Here is a 24,956-nt window from a genome sequence, read left to right on the forward strand (position 1 = left end):
CAGCCCCGGGAGCACCCAAGCCGAGGTCCCCCAGCCCACAGGCTCAGCCCAGGGGAGCGGGCCCAGGGCCCCGGCCCGTGGGTGCGGTGCTGGGGCTGCTGCCGGCACCCCGAGGGGAGGACACAGCCCCGGCCTGCAAGGAGACGCCTGGTGGGACCGTCCGGGTCTCCCTGAGGGAAACGATGCCCGAAAGAGGCTGCTTTTCCCCGCAGGCCCGGTGGGAACGGCGGGCAGCCGGTGCAAGACAGCGGCACCCAGGCCCGGGGGGGGTGGGGGGGAAGAGGGAGAAGGAGGAGGGGGAGGGGGAGGGGGAGGCAGCACAGGCCTCGTGCCCCGCCGCGCGGCGCAGGCGAGGGCGGCGCGGACTACATCCCCCAGGGTGCACTGCGTAGCCCGTGACGCCTCCATCGCCCATTGGCCGATAACGGCGCAGAGGCGTGTCCTCGCCGAGAGGCGCCGGCGCGTGGCTCTTAAGCAGCGTGCTGGGACGCGGTCGCTCCTCGGAGCGTGATTGGCTGAAGGCGTAGCGTGTGGTGGGCAGTGATTGGTGACGAGGGCGAGGGGCGGGACGAGGCGAAGCGCTCCGGGCGATGGTGGGCGGTGGTGGGGCCGCTGGCGAGGCCCGGGGCCGGGCCTGGGCCGGGCCCGAGGGGAGGCCGCACCTGGCGGGGCAGGCCCCGGCCCCGGCCGTGTCCCCCTTCCAGTGCCTGGCGCGGGCTCGGGGCCTGCGGGACCTGAGCGGCGATGGAGGGGTGCGCAAGGAGGAGCTGCGCCCTGGCGCCGGGCCGGCCGTGCCCCCGGCCGCCTCTGTGGCAGGTACTGCTGGGGCTCCAGGGCCTGTGGTGCTGGGCGGGCCGAGGTGCCCGTGCTTCTCCCGTGGGCTGAGGGAGGCTGCGTAGCAGCGGCAGGGCACCCCCCTGTCACAGGGCCCGGCCTGGCTTTCACACCTTCCCCGGGGCCGTGTGTCCTCTGGTCCGTGCCAGCAGCCAGGCATCCTGCAGTGAGCGCTGCGCGAGCTCGCAGCCTGGCTCCCCAGGGATTTTGGTGCACTCTGCAGGAACGTTGTGCCCTACTTTGTGGGTACAAGCCTGCAGGCTCCACTGGCCGTCTCCTGAGCAGCTTTCTTTAAAAATGGCAATTGTTAAACTTAATCTGTGGTTAGCAGGACTAAGAAAACCTAAAATCCTTGGAAGGGTGGACTGAAGTTAGGGTCTCATGCTCCTCTATGTCATTTACGTCTCAGTGCAAGGTCCTTGCTTTGATCTGCATGGCTGGGCCTGAAGTATGCACTGAGGGAATTGGAGAGGGCAACCTGTTGTAAAAAATCCCCTGAGCCTCTAATGTTGCGATGCTCATGGGGTGGCAAATCTGAGTGCTATGTACTTCAGCATGAGATCAGAACAAGAACTTAAAAGTGCTTCTGTTATACAGTACTATGTTTCTCTGTTTCAGAGACTGTTCTCCCTTATCAGTATTTTAGCACTCGGGATACTCTGTTTAACTTCTTGTGGCTGACAGATTAAATGAAAGGGCATCCTGACCTTGAGAAGAGCAGGATTTCCAGGTCCCACCTGTGCTCACAGTACAGAGAAGAAGTTTGAAGCTGAAAGTGGTTCCTGAAGTGCAAGAGCCTGGTGCCATGTAAAGGGAAGCCCGTTACAGTGGGTTTTCTAACAGAGTGAGAATTGGAGTTACCCGTACAGCTACCTGGGGGGTAGCTGAGCTTGGAGGGATGCATTTCCCCCTTCGTTTCTCTTTCTAGGGCTCCAGCTTTGATTGGGAAAGGCTTTATTGCGTATTTCTGCAGGTAGTCAGGGGCATTTCAATTTCTACAGCTGAAGGTTCCATTCCAGTCCTTAGGAACACAAAATCACATCCCTTGATTAGAAAGGCATCAGGACTGTGAAGCAGCTGTTCTATTTGGTGCTGATGTTAAAAACGCAGTCAACACCACTTGGCTACTTGGATGTGACCAGGTTTTTGGTATAAAGACAAGGTAGTTTGTGCTGAATCTGCTGTTCTACAGCAGAAGGAAGGAAAAAGGCAGATAAAAGGGTGATGTTGCAAAACCAACTCCCAGTGGTGTGCTTCCAATGGTACTGTTACTGGATATGAAATCAAACTCTTGCTTTTCTCTTCTCCCCACTCCTCGCTTTGGGCTGCACAGTGAAGTACTCTGGTTACCTGGAACACTGGGATGAACCCTTCTGCACAAACTGCTACAGCAAGTCTCCTGGGCTGATGAAACTTGGAAAAGGTAGGTTTGAGCCAAAAAGTTTGTCCTAGGACTTGGGGTTATAAAGACCAGCCCATTAAGACATGTCAGTTTAAACGCTGTTTAGTATCTTTAGGTTATTTGAAACCTTTAAAACTTGTTAATGGAGTCCAGAAGCCTCCTGCTTCACACAGGTGATGGTCAATCTGGAACTGATCACCCTCTGCCCCTCTTGACTGTGGGAGTGAGCAGCGGGGTGCTCACCGCCTGCCCTGAAGCAGCTGCTTGTCTTGGTGTTTTTAAATCACCTGAGAGGAGATGTCGCTGTTTACTGTGTGCTTGGTCCCACAGCAGACCACCTTGATAAGCCGTAACAGGGGGCAGTTGACCATTGTAGTTGCTGAGATATGAGCTACCAAGGATTTTTTCCTCCAGGCTTTAGGAGAAATCATTGTTTGGAGTCTGAAGGGGTTTCCAGGTTTGCGGTTCTTGTGACCTTCCATTTCTTGTTGTGACAGACATTACACTGGGGGGCCTGGAAATTGGCCTGCTGACGATGAAGAAGGGAGAGGTAGCAAGATTTGTCTTCATGCCAGATTACGCCTATGGGCAGCAGGGCTGTCCTCCTCTCATTCCCCCAAATGCCACGGTCATGTTCGAAGTGGAGGTGCTGGACTTCCTAGACTCGGATGAATCTGACACATTCTTTGACTTGACTGCTGTGAGTTGCCTTAACAAGGTTTGAGACCTAAATCTGGAGGCTAAACCTTTGTTGTCTTTCCTTCCAGTTGCTGTTGCTCATGTATTACATATGTTTAGCGTGATTGCAGGTGCAGTTATCCAGACCCTGGGCTGCTAGCTCCACTCTGATACAAACACATGCCCTCTAATGCTGCCCCTGCATGCCTTGCTCTGTTTGCGCTCGTGTACAGAGGGAGAAGCTGGGTGCTGCCTTTGTTTGCTCCCATGTGCTGGAGTCAGTGGAATGACTTCCATTTATTTTTAGCTTTACAAGAAACCTCATGGTTTCACTAGAGGGCACCAGCTTCCAGGAATTTCTCTGAAGGAACAGTAATGAGCTGTCTGTAAAAATCCTGTTCAGTCTGCAGTGTTCAAGTGCCCCTTCCTCAGCCCCCACCCTTTGTCTCTGCTTCTTGGCTGCTGTCCCAAGTGCTCCTTCACTGTTCGATTTCCTTCCTGGTGAGTTACGGTATTACTGTTAATTCCTCCTTTTCATGTAAAGGGTTTTGGGCTGTGGTTGTGGGTCAGTGAGTGGGGCACAGGCAGCAGTGCTGGCAGGGGAGGCCCTCCTCATTCCCTCCTGCTGCCGCACGGGCCACTTTGCACATAGCCCTGCGAGCAAACCACACTTGTTGCAAGAGAGCTTACTCCCCTTCTTGCTGGTGCCCACCCTTTCTGGCTAACTGACCTCTCTGTGTGAGCTGGTTCAAACTTGGAAACCCAGGAGAAAACCTGTCCCTTGATTTTTATCTTTTTTATTATCGTTGGGTTTTTTTAGTTTTGCTGGGTTCATGTCTTGCGTGGGTGTCAGGCTGGTCCCAGAGCTGGCCTGAGGCAGCCACCATGGGTGATGCTGAGCCATTAGAGCAATGGAGGCTTTCAATCAGCTTCACCTTTTGTGCCAGCAATAGCATTTGTGTTAACTGTCTGCTCTGTGCTAAGCAGGTGAGAGAGTTGAGCAGGATTTAAGAACAAATTCCTGCTTTTTTTTCCCTGCCCTGGAGTCACTTTGGTCCTGGTGAGCTTCCTGACCTGGTTGGTAGCACTCTTCACCAGGAGTTATCAGCACAAGAACAGTGGCATGTTTCAGCCTGGTGAGCGGAGATGCCATGTGGTGGTAGCCCGGCTGGACACTGCAGGAGCCTTTGCAACGGCCTGGCTCCTGCTCTGTCAATAGAAGGGGACTGCAGGTCTGTCCTGTCTGAGCTCTCTGCTTGTTTTCTTTTGTTTCAGCTGAAATTCAGGTATTTCTTTATACAGGAGCAGCAGGATACATTTCCGCTACAAAAGGTGTTGAAAGTGGCAGACACGGAGAGAGAGTTTGGCAACTACCTCTACCGTAAGCAGCACTTTGAGGGTGCCAAAGACAGATACAAAAGGGTATGACTTTAGAAAAAAAATGTGTTTTCCATTGTGAAAAGCTGTGAAAGCAGTGATTATTAAGAGCTAGCTCACCATAACAAGTACAATTTTGAGATCAAATAATTATATTTTCCAGGCATAGTTTGTTATTTAAGAACAGCTCTTAAACACCTGCTTTTGTGTGAGCGGCAATGGTAAATGAAGGAGGAGAAGGGTTGGCAGAAATAGGCAGAACTCTTTTCCTTCAGGCTTGCTCCCTGTGGGCTCTAGCTGAAGCAGAAGAGTACATCTTGGCGGCTGTGTGAGCCCTGAGCAGTTTGCATGTCTGACTGCTGAACTGGAGCCTTTCAGGTCAGCTTCTGCTGGGAGATGTTATAATAGAGCATGGCCTTGTATTGCAGCAGTGTGCTGGTTAATGCTTTGAGAAGTAGTCTAAAATCCCCGCGGTCTGGAAACAGAGGTATTGCTGGCATCCTGGGCACTCTACTTTTAGCCTTGCAAGTGGGAATCGCACAGTACTTGAGGCTGGTAGGAACCTGTGGAGGTTGTCTAGTCCAGCCCCCTGCTGAAGGAAGGTCAGCCACAGCAGGAGGCTTCCTGGGACTGTCCCCGTTGTTAAAGGGGTAGCAGCTTCTCCTGTAACACCGTTCAGGTGTTGAACACCTCCAAAGATGGAGACTCCACAACCTTTCTGGGCAGGAAAATACTCAGTCGTTCCCAAACTGGAATGCATCTGCCTTTTTTTTTTTTTTTCTTTTTTTTTTCAGAAGTAGTGAGGTTTTGTGAGATTTTTCTTCCCTCCATTTAGCGTTCTTGGTATTTTTTTGTAAGAAAAATAATTTAAATTGCCTTTCTCCCTGTAGGATTTCTGTTCTGTCTTTGGCCTTAAAATCTGGGTGTAATATTTTTATTCTGCTGCTTTCAAGTTCCTTGATAGGTTTGTAAGCCCGTAGTCTTATGGCTGAGCTGGCTAGTCACGCTGATAATGCCATGCAGTATATTTAGAGTTTTGGTTATTATTAACTGACCTAGGTAAATGGAAACATGGGTGTAGCTGGCTGATGAGATGAATTTCTCACCTTCCATAACAGATTTGTTGTGCACTAGTTATCTTTTTTTTTTTTTTTTTTTTTTTTTTTTTTCCCCTCGTGTCTGCTCAGGCATTCTCCATCCTCGGTCGCAGCCCTTCCAGTGAGGCAGAGCAGTGTCAGATCGATGCTTCCAAGCTGCTGGTGCTTCTGAATCTCTCGCTTACTTACCTGAAACTGGAACGTCCTGCCCAAGCTTTGGCATATGGGGAGAAGGCCTTGGAGATTGACCAAAGAAATGCCAAAGCGCTGTTCAGGTGTGGCCAGGTAGGCAAAAATAAATTCCTCTGCTAGCCACATCAAGGAATATCCTGGTCTGACTGGCTGTGGAGAGAGCCTCGAATAAACTGAGGAGAACCACTAAATTCTGGGCCAGGCCTACTAAGCTGCTGCAGCAGTAGAGGTGGTTTCTCTGCATCTGACCTTTTGGAAAATCTGGCGCTCTGTAAATCTGTCATACAGATCTTTTCATGGGGGATTCCTGAGCTACCTGGATCTGTCTCAGAAATGTTTGTGGTTGCACATGTTTGAGTCCTGAAGAATGGCAGTGAGTCTATATTTATTTTGCAATGCATCTGTCTTCTTTCAATGGCAGGCTTGTCTCTGCATGACAGAATATGAAAAAGCCCGGGATTTCCTGGTCAGAGCTCAGCATATACAGCCATTTAACCACGATATTAACAATGAGCTGAAAAAGTTGGCAAGGTGAGAGAACTTTTTTCCATCCCTGTGGAAGAGAGAGTGCTTAAACAGGCTGGAACACCCGCTCGAAAATATTTAAAATGTTTTAAAAAAACAAAACACAAAAATTGGGTTAGTAAGTGACTTTGGAAAATGCAGAAGGTTTCTCTTAGTGTGGGGACAGCTGATTCAAACATTTTGCAGACACAGCAGTTACATGTGATAGGTGAGAAGCTGAGAGCACCCACTCTTTCTGTACAGTTTCTCTGGGGGGATATGCGTGTTATGCTCCGTGTGAGTAGGTGACCAGGCAGGGAGATGGACTGCTGAAATGCCTCAAAACCAATGAAAATGCAGTAGGCTAGTGCTCAATCTGATAATGTTCTGGATTAATAAGTATGATTTTCATTCCATTTAAGATGTGTTGGTTAACTACAGCAGCTCTTCTGCACTGCAAGTGCTTCAGTGTACAATGCTACAAATACTAATGTTTGTTAAAAGTGAATTTCTTTCTGTCTTGGAGGTAATAAGTGAGCAATCCTGAAGGCAAACTTTCCCTTTGCCTGCAGGCTGAGTACAGCACAATCCTGCCAGCTTTAGTCATGTTTTGGTGGGGCTAGGGCATGACTAACACTAGTCTCTGCCCTCATTCTGTTCTTCCCTTTGAAACTGGCAAAAGCACTAGCTGGTTCCCAAAAGTGTGTGCTGTCCTTCTGGCGCTGCTCACAGACACAGAAGGCGATGCAGTCCCCAGCTTCAGAGATCACAAAGCAGCCCTTGAATACGAACCCTCTTCTTTTGTGTGTCGCTGCTAGGCCTTTGCAAAAAGGTTTGTAGGGAGCAGTAACATCTCTTATTAGAGTAGTTGGTGTGTCTGGAAGAGCCAGTCTTGTGGGCTGAGTGATTTCACCAGGTAATGTTTTGGTAGAGGGCTGTCCTTGCACATCAGTGTCCTATATATCCACGTGATCTTTAATAGTCTGTGAACAATGCCAAGTCTTCAAACTTGTTCTGTTATTCTGAAGTACAAAGAACTTGAAGGCCATATTAGCTGCTGGTCTGGAAATCTGAAATAAACCAATTCTGTTCACCCTGATCTGCCTCTGGGTATGTAGCTACTAAATTGCTAGGTGAGCACATTATAAAGTAGATCTGGATGGCTAGCTAGCTGCTCTTGGAGGCTTGGTATGTGGGTAGTGTCAAAGACCTGTGGTACAGTGCTAGAAGTCCTGATTCTAGAAGCTTCATGTGTTCCCTTAGACTCACTCAAAATATGTTGGCAGGTAGAAGAGAAATCTTGCTAATAATGTTGAGGTTGTGCTGCCAGGAAGCAACAAGGCATTCTGCCTTTGGGGAAGCAGTGGGCAGGCCTGTCGGTTCTGACTCTGGAGATAGCAGCACGTACAGCTAATGTGTGTGTCAGTAAGCTGTGTACGCGTTAAACCACTGTTGTCTGGGAGTTTCTGCTTCAGTGCCAGTTAAAATTGGTGGGTTTTTTGCTTTTACTATGACAAAGAGTGGAATTAGTATAAAACAGATGAAGACAACGTTATCAGGTGTTGTTAATTATGCCACACCTCAGTCTAGATCCTGTAATGTTGCCAAACTGCCTTGCCTGAGAAAACTCGTAATGTGATCTTGCAAATGCTTCAGAAATGGAATATGAATCAAAATCTTGTTCTTAGAGGCTTTTCACTTCCTTACTGAGTACATTTATACTTTGCAAAAAGGAATGTTGTGTGTTAATCAACAGCTACCTTTTGCTGTCTAAAACAAAACTTTGAAAAGCATCTGTTTAACAGCTGAACCAGGTTCTTGGCAGCATTCACTTCACTGGAGAAAAACAGGCAGAATCCGGGGTGAGGGTTTTGTGGAACACGTGTCTGATACCAGCTGTGGTGGTCTTGTTGGTGCAAATTCTGCTGCTGTATTTGGCAATTCTATTGGAAGGCTTGCATTGCATCAAATCAGAACAAAATGGGGTTGTTCTGATATCTGGCATGAATCTGCACCTCCAAATGGAAGGCTCTTGGATTTCCTGCTGTGGTGGGCACATGAGTGTGCCATCCACAGTCTGTGGGCATCCACAGGTGGGCATCCCTGATCTACTCGGTGTGGACAGTTATGGCAACATCTGTCTGAGACTTAACAGAAGAGATTTGCTGTGCTGGATTTCATGGAGCGAAACACTTTGAGGTTCTGGACCTAGGATAATAGGGGGCTGAGAGCACATTAGCCAATGTCACGCTTGCGCTGTTTCTGGTGTGTTGCAACAAAAACCTTTGCTTTTGACCTTATATGGTAGCAGATGCAGAAAAGCTGACCATGTGGGCAGCCATTGATCCCTGGGACGGTGCCCAAACTGAGTCACCCTCTGGCTCAGGGATTCCTTACCAGTGAGACCTCGTGGCTGGTGAGGTGGGAGCATAGGGTGTAGAGGACACTGTGCTTGGAGAAGCAGTGATTAAAATGGAGCAGTCTGGGAAGCTTTTGCCATGCTAATGTGATGCTGGCGGGAAAGTGAGAATGGAGGAGGAAGCATCTGCCCTGTCATCCACTTAGTCTGGACATAAATCCCTTCTGCCTCCTACCTATCCTCTGCCCAGATTCGGTGTCAATGGTAGATATCCTGGAGTAGGGCACTTGGATGATGTCTCCTGCTAGATGCTGAAGGAGCTTGCACAAGGAGTGGCACAAACAAGGACGCACAAAACTAGACCACAGGATGCAAGTGGGGGTTCCTCTGCATCGTCATATGCTTGCAAAACTGGTGTAGAAAGCATCTGGCTACCAAAAGTCAAATGATCTACTTAGCTAACCAGTCACCAGTGAAGCAGAGACCCAGGGTCTGGGGTTGAGGCACAATGTTTCCAGCTCTCCTTCCCTAGCACGGCAGAAAGAAGGGCTTAGAGGAGCTGTGTCTTTGCTACCAGCACACTCTTACATTAGGCTAATTTATTGATATAGAAAAAATAATGTGTACTTTCTGGTTGTGGCACTGATGGTTGGGCGGCCAGTTCACAGCCCGTGATGCCATGCTGTGCTCTACTTTGCAGCTGCTACAAGGACTACATGGAAAAGGAGAAAGAAATGTGCTGCCGAATGTTTGCACCCCTCAACTCTTCTTCTGGCTGACCAGAAATAAAGGTAATCAAGTTGTGAAAACCGCTGAGGTCTCCCAAAACCTGTTGTGTCTGAATTGTTTTCAGGTGGGGAACCTACTTCTCTTCTGTGTGGGAGGATTTTGGAGGCAAAATGTAAGGTAATGGGAGTGTGCGAAGGGAAAGAGGCAGGATGGTGGGATGAAACGCTGCTGCATTGTTGTCTTGGGGAATCTTTCCTGCGAGGCAAGCTGGCGTGGGACAGGAACCTGAAACTGGCAGCACTTGAGTAAGTTTGGTTTTGTTGTTTCCTGTGCTGCTCATCCCAGCTATTCCTTGTCAGAGCCAGGGGGAGAAATAGCTGTGTAGTCTTGTTTCTCTGCCAATTAAAAGAAACAAAAAAAATTGTTCCTGTCAAAGTTAAGAATTGGATTTCCTCCTTCCCTCCAGCGCTCCTGTCTGGAGCTGTTGGAAGGCCTCACTTCAGAAAAATCTAAATATTTTATTTCTGGGGTTTTTTTAAATATTAAAAAACGTGTTTGTATAGAAAATTTCAAATAGATGTTTTGGACTCTTTAAAGCCTTAAATCTTCTAGCAAAATTGACGGGTTTATAAATGCACAAAGGCTCTTTGATCATTCTTTTTTTTTTTTTTTGTCAAAACCTTCGGGGGGGCGTAAGAGGGAGTGGAAATATTCGCTGGTCTCTTGCCTCGGGGTAAACTCTAGGGAAAGAGCTGTGGAAAATGACAGCAGCCTTCTGTCAGAAAGCATCACCAGCTCAGGGTTGTCAGAGTTTGCTGCCATTCTCTCTCATGCAATACAGGCAGTGCCTCTTCTACTTGTAGAAAATGAGTATTGGCAGCCTTTCTATCAGTAGCAGTGCTAGTGCAGGGTGCAGGTCTGGTATTTTAAGATTGGCTCTTTTGTCTGTGCTTGTGAGGAAGCTAAGGTAGTATTTGAGGAAGAGATTTGATTGAACAGCTGCTTCCTAGAATGACACAACCCCCTGCTGGCTGGATGTGCCTCCCTGCTGTAGTCTTCACCCCTCCTGCTGCCCCCTGTACCCCAGTCTGAGCTGGGCATGTTGCTAAACTGCCTCAGAGCGCAAGTTGTTCTGCCCTGGGTTCAGTATGAGACTGATCACATCTGTTAGCAGGTACCTACCCCCAGGCAAGTAGCTGTGAAAGGGGATTTAAGACTGATGAGCGGTCTTGCCAATGTGTGCAGGAAGTCCGTGGCTGGCTCTGGACTTGGCAAGGAGGCTCTGATTCTCCACTTGCTGAATTTCAGAGACTTGCAGTTTGGAAGGCTGTAGGACTTGGCTCTTGTGTCTGATGGTAGCACATAGCGGTGCCTGCCCTGGGAAGCTTCTTGTGTCAATCTGTGCATCAGTTGACCCTGCTTTGTGGTGGGAAGTCTGAATGAGTGTGGTGATCTGCTGGGTCATCAAACAGGTCCTCCACTGGTAAGGTTGTGTGACCTCTTGTTTGGCAAAAAGCGGCTTGCAAAGATGCCGATTTCCACACAGTTGGTGTAATGGCACATAGCTGTTGTTGCAAGGGAAACAATGTCTTCAGTTAGTGGAGACTGATGTGCAAAGGGGAAGGGAAAAAGGGAAACCTCTGCTGGAGGCAAGCTTAAAGATTGGGCTGAACTGTTCATCAGTCAGAGTTTCTCCACTGACTCCTACTGATGCACATGTACAGTGCTTTCCTGCCATTCTCCTGCCTTACCCAGCTGATTGACAGCTGTCAGTCAAAAAGACTTCTAACCTTCTTCAAAGTTGATTTTAGTTACAGTATTAAAAATAAAATAAGTCTTCCAGACAAACATAAATCACGGAGACCTACACAAGAATCTACTGTTAATTCATTGCAAGAAAAATCCCTTGCTGGAGGAGGTTCTTGCAGGGCAGGGCCTTGTGCTAGCTGGAGGTTGGTTGCTGCTGCATCTTGCTTAAAAACTTCATTATGTATTCAGAGAGGAGCAAAGCAGTTCCAGCTGGAGCTCCTGCTCTCTATCAAAGGCACTGCTAATTAGTCAGACTTGAGGCAGAACATTCTTTGGTGTTTTCTGACAACTTTGTACAAGTTCAGTTTAGGGCACAAGCTGTACTCGGTCAGTCTGGCAGGCCTGCTTCATCCTTTCTGTCTTAGGCATTGAGTGAGTAGATGGCCTGTGAACGCTGCCTCTAGCTCATGTTTAATGATCCAGTGGAATCCCAACAGTTACGGAAAACTTTCCTATATACCAGCTGGCAGGTGCTTGTTAAGCATTGACCTGACCCATTGTCCAGCTTACCAGCTAAATGATTTGGAGCTGTAGTTGTGGCATTTTCTCCCTTCTGAACCACTGCTACATCCATCCCCCTGCTTCAGAGCTCCTTCCCAGGTGGGTTTGCTATACCTTTTGGTAAGTTCTGCAGCAGTTGCTGTGTTACAGGGACAAAAGCTTCATTTCTTTGTACTGAATAAGCCAGGGCTGTGTTGTATGTTTCGCATAATGATGCTCAAACCCAGACACACTTGAGTATCTTCATTCTGCCTGGTATTTCTGTATCCCCCTCACTGCAGAGTCTAGTTTCTTTAATTGCCACAAACAACATCTTGCTCAGAACACACTTTCTTCCTTCTTAATGGAGTTTCAGGTCAGAATAAATCTTCTCTTTGGTGAAATGGAAGACTACTTGTTATGCTTCCTGGAGAATTCGGAAATACTCAGAGGGAGAAATAGAAGCATGAATGCTTTCTTAAATCCATCCTTCTGCAGTTCCTTGCAAACACAGTGGCTTGGGTGTCATGCTTGCCCCTCTTTGGGTTTGGGTTATTTTCCTGCCTCTGTACACTTTGTGTGGTGCAGACATGTCAAGCCAGGGTACCTGGGATGTGCATAGCTGAAAGTCCTCCTCAGTGTCCCCTAAAGTGCAGGACAGATGGGCTAAGAACTGCTGGCTTATTGGAGCTGCTTGTTCGTTCTTGTTTGAAAGACCCAGGAGGAAAAAAAAAAAAAGGAATTTCTTCTCATTGTATTGCTGTGGTCCTTCATGATAAGAGAACTTAATCATGAGGAGTGGGGACAAATTCCCTAGAAATGTCTGGGTTCTAGTAGAGGGTCCTTGGTGATAGTTCCATCCCAGAAAGATAAGTCCCTGAGGTTTTTTTTTTTTTTTATTATAGGTGGGCCAAAGTTGAAAGCTTGCGTTTAATGTGTATCTCGGCTCAATACACAGGAGAAGTGGTCTCAGTAGTTGAGAGCACACAGGGAAGTGTTCCAGTGAAAACAAACAATGCTGAAATTATGGCAGGAAACTATGACTCTGAGGTCAAACTCGAGATTGCTACAAGTAGCAGGGTCTAGCAATTCTGAAGCCATTAATTGGTGAGAATTGGCTGCAGAACTGGGGCTGTGTCACCAGGTAGAAGTGACTATAATTGGGCTTAAAATCAGCAGCAGTTGCCAGTTAAACTGACCTAATAAGCTGAAAGAGACTTGCAAATAAACTGAGAAGTATGTGCATAACACAGTCAAAACTCCTGCCTTGGGAAGGCTCCAGACTTTGAGCAAACAGCAACTTGCTCCTTCCCCTCCTGCTCTCCCTTATTACTGAGCAGATCTAAAATGTGCCTCCTGCTGATACTGTCCCTACCCACTGCGTAAAGCTGAGCAACAGAGAACCGGCAATTTCACTTCTCCTTTAGAATATGCAAATTATCGTACCACTGAGATGTCCTGTGCTGCGAAGGAAATTGTTAAATATCTGTTTTATGCTGAGCATTGCTGGAGTGAGTGGGAAGGCTTGAAGGATGACTTAATTAAGCATTCCCCTTGCTAAGCAGAGGAAGGAGAAAAGCTTTAATAAGGTTGTTGCATTGGGGTTTTTTTGTTTTCCCTCCAGCTCTCTTCTCTTCTAGCATCTTTCTTATTTTCAGAGGAGTTCCACAGTTCATGCCTGTGGTAGTACCAGTAATACCTCTCTGGAAGACTGGTGGGCTCTGGTCTCTTGTAGAAACTGTCAGTGGAGAAATGGCTGCACCACCTCTGCTTAGGGATGCCATGACATGCATGCTGCCCAGTCAGGTGTACTGGACGTGGGTCCCCGGTTTGAATGCTCTAGGGGTGGCTTTTCCCAGACCGGGAGGTCTGGCCCATGCTTAGAAATGAAAAGATGATGCGAGATGGAAAGGAGGGGGACCCATGCAATGTCTCAGTGCCCTACCGTGCCCATCCTCCAAGGCACTGGTGAAGTGATGGTTCTCCAGCCTCATCAGAAGACTGCCTTGGGGCCCAGCCCAGGGCCATCCTCTCTAAGACTTAGCAAGTGTCTAAAGCCTAGGGCTCCCCTTTGTGTGCTCAAACATGAAGCTCCCAGGTGCAGTAGCAGTGGGTTCCTGGCTGCATTTCTCCTCAAGCTCCTGTCTGCCTCACTGAGGCCACCCAGCACACTTGCCCTCAAAAGGACAGGCTGAGCCCCCAGTGCATACCCCTGTGTGGGCTTTTATTTCTCAGAGCTTTTGCCAGCACATGGAAGATAAAATATGCTGCTGTTACAAATCAGTAGAGAGTGAAAAAGATATTTTAATTCCCATGATAATACTTGGTTTATCATGCAGGTAGAGTTTAAAGAGAATGGTCTATGTGTAAGATGTGAATTTCTTTATGAAGAAAGTTTTAGTTTTGCAGAGCATTCAGAGTTACTGGCCTTCACTTCCAGCAGCAAGGAGACACGTGGTTATTTTAAGGTTTTCTCTGAAGTACCATTTTGAAAGTCTCCTTTCTCCACTCCCCATCTTTCAGTTGAGATAAGCTATATGAAGTGTAAGGCAAAATGTTTTGTTACCTTGATGGTTAAAAAGGCGAATTGGATAAACCTATACCCAAGTAGGCAGGGACCAAACTGATTTCGGATGGGAGTCTGCTGCAGGTGCCTGTGACTCATATGCCTGGGATCAGGTTACAGCTTAGTTGTGCTGGTAGCTGAAGCATGGAAGTCTGCAGTGCTGCTTTTGGTTCTTGCAGCATTACAGACAGTGGTCAGCAGCTCTCCTGGGGCTCTTGCCAACCCAGGCAGAACTGGCAAGCCTGGCTGCCAGTCCTGCTGATCTGGGGTGCTCCAGACTTCCTCTCTGAACTAGCAGAAGCAGCATCTTGTTCCTATCTATTTCTCTTAGTCTTAAATCTGGGGATTTTAAAAATCGTGCCTTATACAGCAAAACAAAGGGCCTTTTTCCATACTTTACTGTTGTGTGCTTGTTCTAGTCCGGTTTCTCAAAGGAGTGTTGAGTGTAGAGAACTGTAACCATGCCTATATGAAGAATCTCATATCCTCTTGGCCTTGGAGGACACTGCCACCTCCAAAGAGCGAAGGATGTTTTTCACTGCCTGCTTATTTCGGTGACCTCTCATCCTGAGCAGACACGCTCAATGATCTAAATCACTGCACGTGGACGTGGACCAGCTGTGGCCTGGCTGGTGTACCCGTGTATCCTACCCACACTGGGGTCAGTGTCACTGAATGTGGGTGTCCCTGTGTCTCACTGCTTCAGCATGGCACTGGACTGAGGACTCTGCCACTGGGAAGAGGCGTCAGAGCCTGTAGCAGCATTTGGAGCAGAGGGGAGCTGGAGCACCACAGAAGGTAACTTCAACACATAGTTGGGGAAAAAAAAACCAACTTCAGATGATGGTGGTGTGAGCCATGCCGTGGTGGCTGATTTTTTTTTTTGGGGGGGGGGGGGGGGCCTTCCATAGGTATGGTGGGGTTTTTTTTTTTTTGTTTTGGGTTTTTTTTTTTTTTTTTTTTTTTGCTTATTCCACAGTCTCCACTTTGTTCAAATGAAACTGCAAACTTCTAATGACCTGATACCCTAGGCTTCAGGTGAGATGCTCTCCTGGTTACAAGAGCATGCTGGTGCTGGTCAGGGTCTTGAGACCGGCCAGCTTTCCACTCCAACAGCGTGGGTGGTGAAACACTGACAACTTTGGAAGAGTTTAAAATGCTCTACCTGGGCATTGTAGTAGCTGTGATGATACCGAGACAGCTGAGGTTAACAAAATAAGTGCTAAGTGCCCTCAAAAGTGTTCATTGTGGTTTTGAGAAATACTCCTCTGCTTGTGAGCTGCCAAGCATCATTCACCAAGTGCAGCCCCGTAATGGGGTGTCCTTTCCATCAGCAGTGACACAGAGCAGCTGACAGGGGATCAGGGGCTACACCACTGCTTAAACAGCACCAGGGCATTGATTGCTGTGTCCGACAGAGTGGCAACAGCACTTTGCAAAAAGACAATGTTTGTGGTTGTCAGCACCAAGAAGCAGGAGATACTAATGAGGGCTTCAGATTCGGGGAATGTTGCTTTCAGAAAGGCTTTTTGCTTAAGATGGCAGGGAGTGTCTTGGCACTGCTGTGAGTTGGTTTGTAGAACTGCGATTTATTTCCAGCAAGGGCAGACATGACCTTCATGTGCCTCTCCCACTACCCACCCTGCTTTATCAGGGACTTGTTGATTTGACAGAATGCTGAGCACTATTGACATGAAAGTTATCTGAGTTCTTGAAGGACTGGGAGCTGCTGTAAGGATCAGTTTCAGCCCAGACTTGCTGGATGAAGTTCTTTCTGAGTCAGAAGTGTGTGTTGAAGAGTTCATCCCTTCTTTCACCTTCCCATAATTGTCCCTCTTGTGAGACCTCTTGCTCTCTGAACGAGTTGTTTTGTTGCTTTGTCTGGGTGCTGTTTTAAGGGATTTTTTTTTTTTTTTTTTTTTTTAGAAATGCTTGGAAAGGAGCTCTGCTTTCTGTTTTTCCTTTTTTCTTTAGGTATTCTTGTCCTATCACAGATCTGAGCAGACTTGACAGATCCTTCTTCCATCACCTCAGGTTCAGGATGGTAGTGCATGTCATCAGCATTCAGGGTCTTTGGAGTCGAGACTTGTTAAAGATCTCTGGAGAATTCATCCTGCCACTGAGCTGTCTGTCTAGCATACAAGCAGTGCTTGAAACTTGCTGTGGATCCTTTGCAGAGCTGACGATCATGACAAATTGACTTGCAAAAACAAAAAATCCACCATCCTGAGGAAAAAAAGTGTACAAGCACAGATCTTCAGATGGCAATGGAAGTTCATATAGCTTGGTTATATAAATGAGGAGTAGCACATCTGCTCCTTGCACCTTCATCTGTGAATTTGGACATCTGGTGCACCTCTGATGGGGTAGTCGGAGCCTGCTCAAGCCTTCACATGTGAGGAGTCTCTGAGCGTCTGCATGCTTGTGTGCTACTGCACTCTGAAGATAGGCTTCACAGCCATCTTGGCTATAAAAGTGACTCCACTTGAAGCACTAACAGCTGGACATCCCCAAACTACATGTTAGAGAGAGAAATGAGGGTATGGCCGACTGCAGAATCACTTCCGTAGATAGCAGATAAGTGGTACCCTAACTAGGTAATTTTCTGATGGCATGTCACATGCTCAGAGACAGGCTCCCTGGGGTGGCGATACATCATGTTCCCTCTAATAATTGTCCAGATAAAACCATGATAGCCTGGCGTTGTAAATAGCTGTTTCTTCTTGTATCAGGATGGATTGCCCAGCACATCTTGTTATCAGCTAGCTGATAGCACCCTAGCTGTTGCTGGGCTTTCTTCTCGCCATTCAGGAGAGCTGCAGCCTGTCAGTAACCTCTCGTGGGGTCCACATGGTGTGTTTCAGAAGGAGCTTGTTCACCTCCTGGTAGCAGTGGTTTTTCTCCAGGCTGTCATTCCAGAGTGGCAGTTCCTTTTGGACTTGTCAGGGTTTGAGTGAAGAGCACTTCTTGGACAATTGCTGTTCAAGAAGGTTTTAGCTCTTTTGCTGATCTATGCTCCAAATGTGTGCACGTAACATCTACTTTTCCAGCATGCTGATGTGGAGCTGTGGTGTGAGATGTACTGTATCCTTCTGATTACCAAGTCAAAACTTTCCTTCCTTTCTCTTCTCCATGGTCAGTGAGAATCCTATTTAGATTTGAACAGAAGTGTTGAAAGAAAGGCATTCTGTCTCCCATAACAGACATGTGGAGGCTATGTTTCTCTGAATGTCCTTTAAAGGCACTTCTCTGGGATGTAAAAGCCAGGCCAGCCTTCCAGGCTGCCTTCCACGAAGCCGATGACTTGATTACTTCTCTTGAGGAGCGCTCTTCTTGCTGAGGGTTATCTTGGTGCAAAGCTGTTGGAAGCTGCTGCTTCAAAGCATGGGTGTAATGAGGGCTGAACTGGCAGGAGCTATGCTTTAAGTGTATGCTTCTTACTTTCCAGTTTCCTCGTGCTTTGACAAAAATTTTATCTGCTGTGTTTGGTGCCTACATGATACTTCCCTGCAGCCCTGTTAGAGATGGAGGCAGGAAAGGGGGAGCTGGGGAAGAGGCAGCAACAGTTCTTCGTGCAAGCAAGCAGCTTAAACAAATTTTAAAGCCTTAGTTAAACATTAACTGTTAATTATGGCTTTAATGCAGAGTAAAGGTGACTGTGATTGTAAATGACCTGTGACCTGGCATGTTGCTTACTATAAATTGATGATCGACTGCCTCATCTTTCTGAAGCATGAATTAAAATAGCTGGTACCAACAGACTTCTGTCTGAACTTCAAAGTGAGTGTGTGCCTTGCTCATTTTTGTGGCTGAGTTGCTGCCAACCTGCTGTTAAGGGAAGGAGACAAATATTGGAGCAGAGTCCTGGTTAGAGCGTGCTGTTCTCCTACGTGCAGGAGCAGCAAACACTTTGAACACGATCCAGCTCTCTGCGTCTTCAGGGCCGTGTGTTTCCCCTCCACTTCTCTTTTGATTGTGTAGCCATTAGGTGGAAATGAAAGAGATGAACTGATCAAACACTCCTTGAAATGGCTTTAGGGTTTCAGTTTGAGTATTTTTTTAATTAGCTCCATGTAAAGACTTTATTACTTCAAATAGCAGTCATGAAACCAGAAGACTCACAGTTTGATTCTTTGTTTTTATGGTGCACGAGAAGTCTCAGTAGCTGTGGGTTTTATACCCAGCTAGGCACCCCAAACCACAACTAACAGCCAGTGGAAATATCAAGTGATTATCTTTTAAGTATGCCTATCAGGGACACATAAAAGGAAGTGCTGTGTGGGGATAATACCAGACTGACAAGTAGCAGAGTAGAAGTCAGTTGCATTTTAACAGAAGCAAAGATGCTTTTCTCTAATAACGTGCAGAACACTACAGCACATCAAGTATAATGATTTTTTTTCTGCTGTGGAAACCTTTCTTTCCTTGTCCTAGTTGCTAGAACTTTATGCTGTGAACTGGAGAAATGATTTAAGCATTTCTACCTCTGATTCATTTTCAAAGAGGAGAGATCAGCTGTAGTGTCCTCCAGTAGTTTTCCTTCTTTAGAAACTTCCTCTCCTCCTTCTCCTGGTCAGGGTAGATACTAGAAAGCACTGCCAGTGCTGAAGCTGACTGTGAATATCTTGTTTTACAATGAACCTTGTTAATCCCCAGTTTTGGAAGGTTTGGCAATAAAAGGTGGCCTGTTAAATGAGACTGTGCTATGGATTTCATGAGTCTGGGTGAACCAGGACAGTGACCCTGCACTGACTTGTTACTGTGGATCCTAGTTTGTGCTAGGGTAGAAGTCTTTACTCATGTGTTTCTTGAAATCTTGAAAGTTGCTTGACTGTTTTGTGCTTTTATTATCCCAAACTTTAAATTGGGGGCAGCCCTTGAGAGAGACACATTTGTCCTGGTTCAGACTCATAGTTTTCTGGCAGGGTGGCATTTGAGTCATGGGTTTTGTGTGGCTCTGAGCATGCAGACCAACTAAAACCCAGCTTCTTCAGGGTCATTGGAGGAAGATGAGTAATCTAGTCGACCTCATAGCTAACCCTGCTCTGAGCAGGAGCTTGCACTAGAGACCTACTGATGTTCCTTGCAGCCCTAATTATCCTGTGATCCTGCGGTGCCTTTCAAGGATGTATAATGAATGAGGTGTGGATTTTGAGCATCATGTGATGCTTCATCTTCTCATCCTTAGTCTGTAAAGTGTCTGTTTTCCTCACAATTACTGCTTTTTTTGCCTTCTGGTTAGCAGTCTGTAAGTTGATATCCTCTAAGGAGCGGGCTTCCCCATTTTGCTACTAGTAATTTGATTTACATTTGCAGAGATCACCACTGCAGCTGAGCTGGCTGAGCAAGCTGTAGTGGCTACAGCTGCTGAAAGAGTGTCAAAAATTGGTTTGGGCTCCTGGTATTCTTGAGCTGAGAGAAGATAGGGCATCTCTTGAACGTACCTCCTTTGATCCTCAGAAGTTCTGTAGGAGACAGATAATGGGTTATTGTGTGGAAAGGCTTCGAGTGATTTTTCTGATTTATTTCTTTTTCTTCTGCTGTTCATCCTATGGATGATGGAGGGATGAGGCTGACTTTTCAGCAGTGTTTTGGTACCATTTGCACTCTGACAAATCAGGGAAATACCCTCTGTATCAGTATTCCTCTGAGTATCTCAGAGGTGCCAGCTGCAGCAACATTGTGAGCAGCAGGATGCTGAAATACGTGAACAGGCACATCAGAAAGCAGCATGAATATGTGTGCTGAGCGTGTGTTATCCCAGGTGCTTAATGGCTTTGGGAACAAGAGGGAACTCCACGTTATGCTTGTGTGTACCGCAGATCTTGTGGTGTTAGACCAGCACTTGAAAACCAATTCAAACAGCTAGCAAGGGCCAGGGAGGAGAAGGTGCTGGTTCTGTTTGCAGGTGGAGAGGCAGAGGAGAAGCATGGTTGGGAGAGACACTGAAGGAGTAGGTGAGTTTTTGGCAGCAAGGTCAGTGTAGCCATGTAGAAGGTGAGGCCGGTGATCCAAGTCCTGATCAGTGACCCAAGAGATTCCCCTTTGAAATACAGAGGCGGGGGGGAATCACAGCTTAGAAACAGTTCTGGTTTATATCCAGAGAAAACTGACCCTACGCCTAGATACTGATTTCCTTCTAGTGAAGCTCTTGTGACCCTAAAGAGGGAGAGGGATGGGGTGGGGGCTGCAGATGAGAGAGAGAGGCTTTGCTGGGTACAGAATCTGTCACCTTCTCGGTGTGTGCCAGGACTCCAAGACCGATGAGGACCCAACTGCAGGTGAGAGCGGTGGGGCAGGGGAGCTAACAAAGAACAAAATGCTGGAGTACTTTGTGATCCATTGCCGGTGTCGCAGTGGTGTGGCCAGGCCTCTTGGTGGTCATGCCCTACAAACAGGAAGGGGCTGTGGGCAAGGGGGGGAAGATGGGAGCAAGTAAATACGGTGAGAAGCAATAGAAATCTCAGATGAGGAGAATGGTGAATCTTCTAGGAGACACAGCACTATCTCCCAAAGGCAAAGAGTAAGTATACAGGCACTGGGTTTCCCAGAACAGGGTTGGAAAAGCACAAGTGCTGGGTAGCATGGATGACCCCATACAGGAAGGGAGGTGGCCTGAAGGGTGTTCTCAGGGTTTCTCTGAGGTGGACTTGCTAGTTTTGAGCTCTTGTCACTTAATACTCAGTTTCCTCCAAGTCCTATGTGAGGAAGTTGAATGTTACGGGGATTTCGCTGCGCCTGTTCCAACTGGTGCTAATCCACAAAATTCTGGGTGTTTCTTTCAGGGCCACTGTAGATGTGTGCTTTTAACAATTGACCATTTAATGCTAAAATGGAGTAAAATGTACAGGTGATCCCTGTGGGACACTGACCGTGGTATTTTGTTATCCTAGGACCTTGCCAGCTGATGAAGAGAGTGGTTCTTGGACAGGAAGGAGACCTACCTCTGGGCACATGGAGATCTCAGCATCGCATCTACGTTTTGGGAAAAGGGGCAAAAGCACTGTCTTGTTTTGAGAGTGTGAAGTGGAGGTTCTGTGTTCATATACAACCTGGTTTTCCTGAAGTTGGTTTTGTTTGCATTATTCTGAGGCTGTTTCCAGAAGAACCAAGTCCTGCTGTAGGAGAGAGGAAGGCATTCCCTCTCTTCTCCCCTGCACGCTATTTGAAGAAAACTCTTTCCTGACATCCTACCTCTTGCAGGTTCTGGGCTGCTTTTAGGGAATCTGTAAATGGGAATAGGATGCCAGGAAGCTTTGTATTGTTTATACAGGTTGTTCTTTCAAAAATTATGTTTGATATTTTTGTTCTGAGAAAATAAACCGACCTGAGGACTAACACTGGCAGGACTTGTGCCAATTTATTGTGCAAGAGTGACTAATGTCTCCCTTTCAGTGTAAGGAGCTGGAATTTGGAAATAGGGTCTGGTTTGTTGCTGTATAGCTAGCTCCCTTCTTGGGCAACAGCATGTTATGCTCTTTGTTTTGGCTGAATGTTCCTGTGAATGTTGATACTAAATTTCAAATTACTTAATACCATCTTTATCCCCTGCAAATGTTGCTGACTTCTCTAGTTTCAATCAAGTTGGTTTCCTTTTGGAGCAAAATCCACTGTGTAGTCCCAGCATCTCTTGAACATATGCCTTTGTGGTGTGGCTGAGATTTAATAAATGCAAAATCAAATGCATCTTAGTGAGACAGTGGCAGGTAAATGTGAAACTAGCAAGAAGTCACGGAGGAGGAGGAACTTGGTAACATGAAACGATGTTTTCATGGTATTTGTCCTGCCCGTGTTCGACTAGCATGGATAATGTCTTCTAAACATGATTCAGTGCCTTGTTGTTGACTTGCTGGGCAGGGAGGGTTGCCTCTGGTCAGTGTGATCCAAGGTGGCCGCTTGCCAGGGGAGAAATGTCTGAAGTGTTCTTGTTCTGCCAGAGTCTTTATGGCTTTTGGATTCCTTACCACCACGCACTGATGGTGTCTTAAAATAAAATGTCCTCTCTGTAGGATGCCCCAAAGAGGAGGGGGGGGGGGGAAAGGTTAGGAAAGCTTTGGGTTGGCAGCACATTGCGAGCACACTTCTGGACCCTGCTGCTTGTCTACTTGTTCTGGTCCTCTGTGCTTTTGGAGAAAGGATGGCTTGGTCTCTGAGAGGAGGTTAAATCTTGCTGTGCTGCTTAGTTTGAAGAAGAGAGACCTAAAGGGAGTGCAGGGTTTGGGGTTTTCATCTGTCCCCTAGGAATAATCCAGTGATTAGTTTTTTCCCACATCTGCTTTTTTCCAGAAGACTCCAAGAGCCTTCCTGATGATCAGAAAGGAAGAAATGGAGTTGTATGATACTAATTCTCTTAATCATACAGTGCAATGCTTTGTCCTGATGAATAGCATGCAGTGATAATGCACCTGAAAAGTAAGTGTTGTATGGAAGGTTGTTGGTGAGACTTAACTGAGCTGGGCTGGCAATTCAAATCGCCTGCTCTGATTAAAAGATCACAAGCCTGGGCTGGGCTCTTGCTTGTCCAGGGGCTAGCTTCTTGGGTTTGGACTTCCACAGCCATTGCGGCCAGGGCTTCCCAGCTGTCCCCCTGTCACGGACAGCCTTGTCCCATCTGCTTGGCGTTGCTCTTTTCCAGGAGCGTATTAAAACTGTCCCCCCCCGTCAGTCCCTGTTGGGCTGGTGGTAAGGGGAGGTGGATGTCTTACTGAGTCCTGTTTCCTGGGTCGACGCTAGATGGCAATGCCTCCCTCGTAATGCTTTGCCAATGGCAAGTGGTTCAGGGGTTTGTTTCTGATGGGCTTTAAATCTGGATATTGGTCTCTTTTCTGTACAAATTGTTCCCATAACTTCCTTTGATCGGAAGTTGATGCCTCTTCCCTACAAGAAGGGGAGAACTTTGTGCTTCCTGACTGTTGGGATAAGATAGGTCTGAAGACATAAATGTGGCCAAGTTTTCCAGCAGGAGACAGCTGTGCTGGTCATGGAGTTTCATCTGCTCTGACATGGGGTGTACTGGCACTTCTCTGATGGCCTTTGGGTGCTTGGGTTGAGCGAGCACGGGCGGCTGGATCTGCAAATGGAAACTTGGCGCCTTCGTGTCCATCTATGACCTTGCAAAGGCAGAACCTTTTGCTCTCCAAACTGTAGGGACAAAACTCATTGTGGAAGGTGTCACGCCTGCTAAATCTGAAGTGTAGAAATATATGTCGGTGGGGTGGCTTGCTGTGGCATGGTAAGGAGCTTTGTAAGTCTCTGAAAGTCCTGCTTCTGTTGTCAGCTGCCTGCTGCCAGCGGTGCATGCTGCAGGAAAGGTTAACCACCCTTCCCTGAGCTGTCGCCCAGCCCAGGCTGGTAACTTGCATTTGACCTAGAGTCCCTCTCCAGGTTGATGGCCAGTTTACTGCTGTATGAGAGAGTTCCCATGGTTAACTAGACTTTGATGAAGTGCATTTCTCCATTTTTCTTTACCAAATAATGGCCAAAAATTACTTTCCTGATTTTTTTTTTTTTTTTTTTTTTTTTTAATTAAAGGAAGACATACAAACTTTCAGCCTCTGGGCAAAATCAAAGAAGTGTTTGGATCTTGACTTGGCATTGAAACAGAACAAGTCCTTGAGCAAAGCAGACCAAAATCTCTACAGAGAACCACACTTAATGTGGCTAATCAAAAAATGCAGGCCTGTGAGAAGTTTGCTACTGGAATCTTTACTTTTGGCTAAAATGCCTCCCCCCCCCCCCCCCCCCCCCCCAATAGTTTGACAAACATCTTCAGCATGTTCCCTGGAGAATCTGTTCCAAAGCTTGGTTACAGCTCGAAAGTGGTCTTGTATTTCCAGTTTGGGTTTATCAAATGTCAACTTGCAGCTCCTAAGCTTTGCCGAACATTTGCTCAATTAAAGTATTACCTGATATCATATGATGTTTTCCTAGCGTGGGTGTTTAACCAAAACCTGAGATGTTGTGTACCCTCAACCCATCGATTCAGCTCCTTGGGCTGCAAGACAAAGATAAAGCCTATGTGAAGTATGAATCACAACCCCTGTGTGTCACCTGTGGGTCAGGTCTCCCAGCTTGTTGCCCCCCCTTGCAGCCCTCCTCCATGCTGGTGAGCCCCCAGGGGACACAGCAAGGGCAATGAGACCCCACTCGGTGCCTGTCCCCTCCAGTGGCAACTGATGTGGAAACCCTGGAGAGCGTTGATGGGTGTTGATATCCCCACGAGGTTGTGTGTTCAAGCACATGGGCTGTGCTCTGCTGGGAGTGAGGGTAGGCTGAGATTGCCAGCAGGTAACCAAACCACATGGGATGGCAGAACGAAAGATAGGGTGAGACATCCAGGGCACATGGGAACCCGTCAGTGGGGATGGGAACGCTGGAAAGTGCTCCATGTTTTGGCACCTCCTGTTACAGTCTGAGCTCCCTGTGGGCTGGTCGCAGGTCTCCTTCCCCCTGGCAGAGGGTGTTGGGGTGGGAGATGCAGCTTCCACCCCTTGTAAACCTTCATGTGATGCATGGGGCAGCTGAGCCTGGGCTGGTCCCATCAGCTCTGCCTGGGTGAGTGGCTCAGCACTGTCCACCGCGGTCAGGAGCAATCCTGCTGCTCCCTTGGGCTGGGTGCTGGGGGGCTCCTGCCACCCGCCGTGTCCCCTCCGCTGGTGGCAGTGCGGCGATGCAGACCAGAGGAGAGGCAGAAGGGGTTGCCGTGGGCAGGGACCGAGGACCCCGTGGTGCTGGAGCCCCTCGCCTCTGCCAGGCACCCTGTGTCCCTGTGCAGGGACAGGGCACTTGTGCCTTTTTATTTTGACAGCTGGTTCTGAAAGTCAGCAGAGCGGAAACCCCTCGGTGCCGCCAGCCATGGCCGAGCCCAACCGGGCACCGAATGCGCTGGCTCCAGCGTGCTCCATTCCCCTGCCCCCTCATTTGTGTTGG

At 47.6% G+C, this 24,956-nt stretch overlaps 1 protein-coding gene across 3 annotated transcripts; it reads left to right on the plus strand.

Annotated features, from left to right (window-relative positions):
* Positions 1–573: 573 nt before the first annotated feature.
* FKBP6 (FKBP prolyl isomerase family member 6 (inactive)) lies at positions 574–21,359 on the plus strand. 3 transcript variants are annotated; one of them, XM_075517729.1, is made up of 8 exons: positions 574–816; positions 2,168–2,257; positions 2,734–2,936; positions 4,190–4,336; positions 5,479–5,673; positions 6,002–6,111; positions 9,144–9,234; positions 20,921–21,359. In XM_075517729.1, exons 1-7 carry the CDS (start codon positions 591–593, stop codon positions 9,220–9,222), a joined length of 1,050 nt encoding a protein of 349 aa, XP_075373844.1. In that variant the 5' UTR covers positions 574–590; the 3' UTR covers positions 9,223–9,234; positions 20,921–21,359. The 3 variants fall into 3 exon arrangements, with proteins under 3 accessions (XP_075373844.1, XP_075373845.1, XP_075373846.1); XM_075517730.1 differs by having other exon boundaries at positions 4,217–4,336; XM_075517731.1 differs by lacking the exon at positions 4,190–4,336.
* Positions 21,360–24,956: the final 3,597 nt, after the last annotated feature.

Source organism: Mycteria americana, chromosome 15, assembly GCF_035582795.1.
Source record: "Mycteria americana isolate JAX WOST 10 ecotype Jacksonville Zoo and Gardens chromosome 15, USCA_MyAme_1.0, whole genome shotgun sequence".
Lineage (NCBI taxonomy): Eukaryota > Metazoa > Chordata > Aves > Ciconiiformes > Ciconiidae > Mycteria > Mycteria americana.

Excerpts from the sequence above, each read along its gene's own strand:
- FKBP6 (XM_075517729.1), top strand. The coding sequence starts at position 591 with ATGGTGGGCGGTGGTGGGGCCGCTGGCGAGGCCCGGGGCCGGGCCTGG. Across the intron at positions 817-2,167 it reads CCCGGCCGCCTCTGTGGCAG|TGAAGTACTCTGGTTACCTG; the intron begins GTACTGCTGGGG and ends TGGGCTGCACAG. Across the intron at positions 2,258-2,733 it reads GCTGATGAAACTTGGAAAAG|ACATTACACTGGGGGGCCTG; the intron begins GTAGGTTTGAGC and ends TTGTTGTGACAG.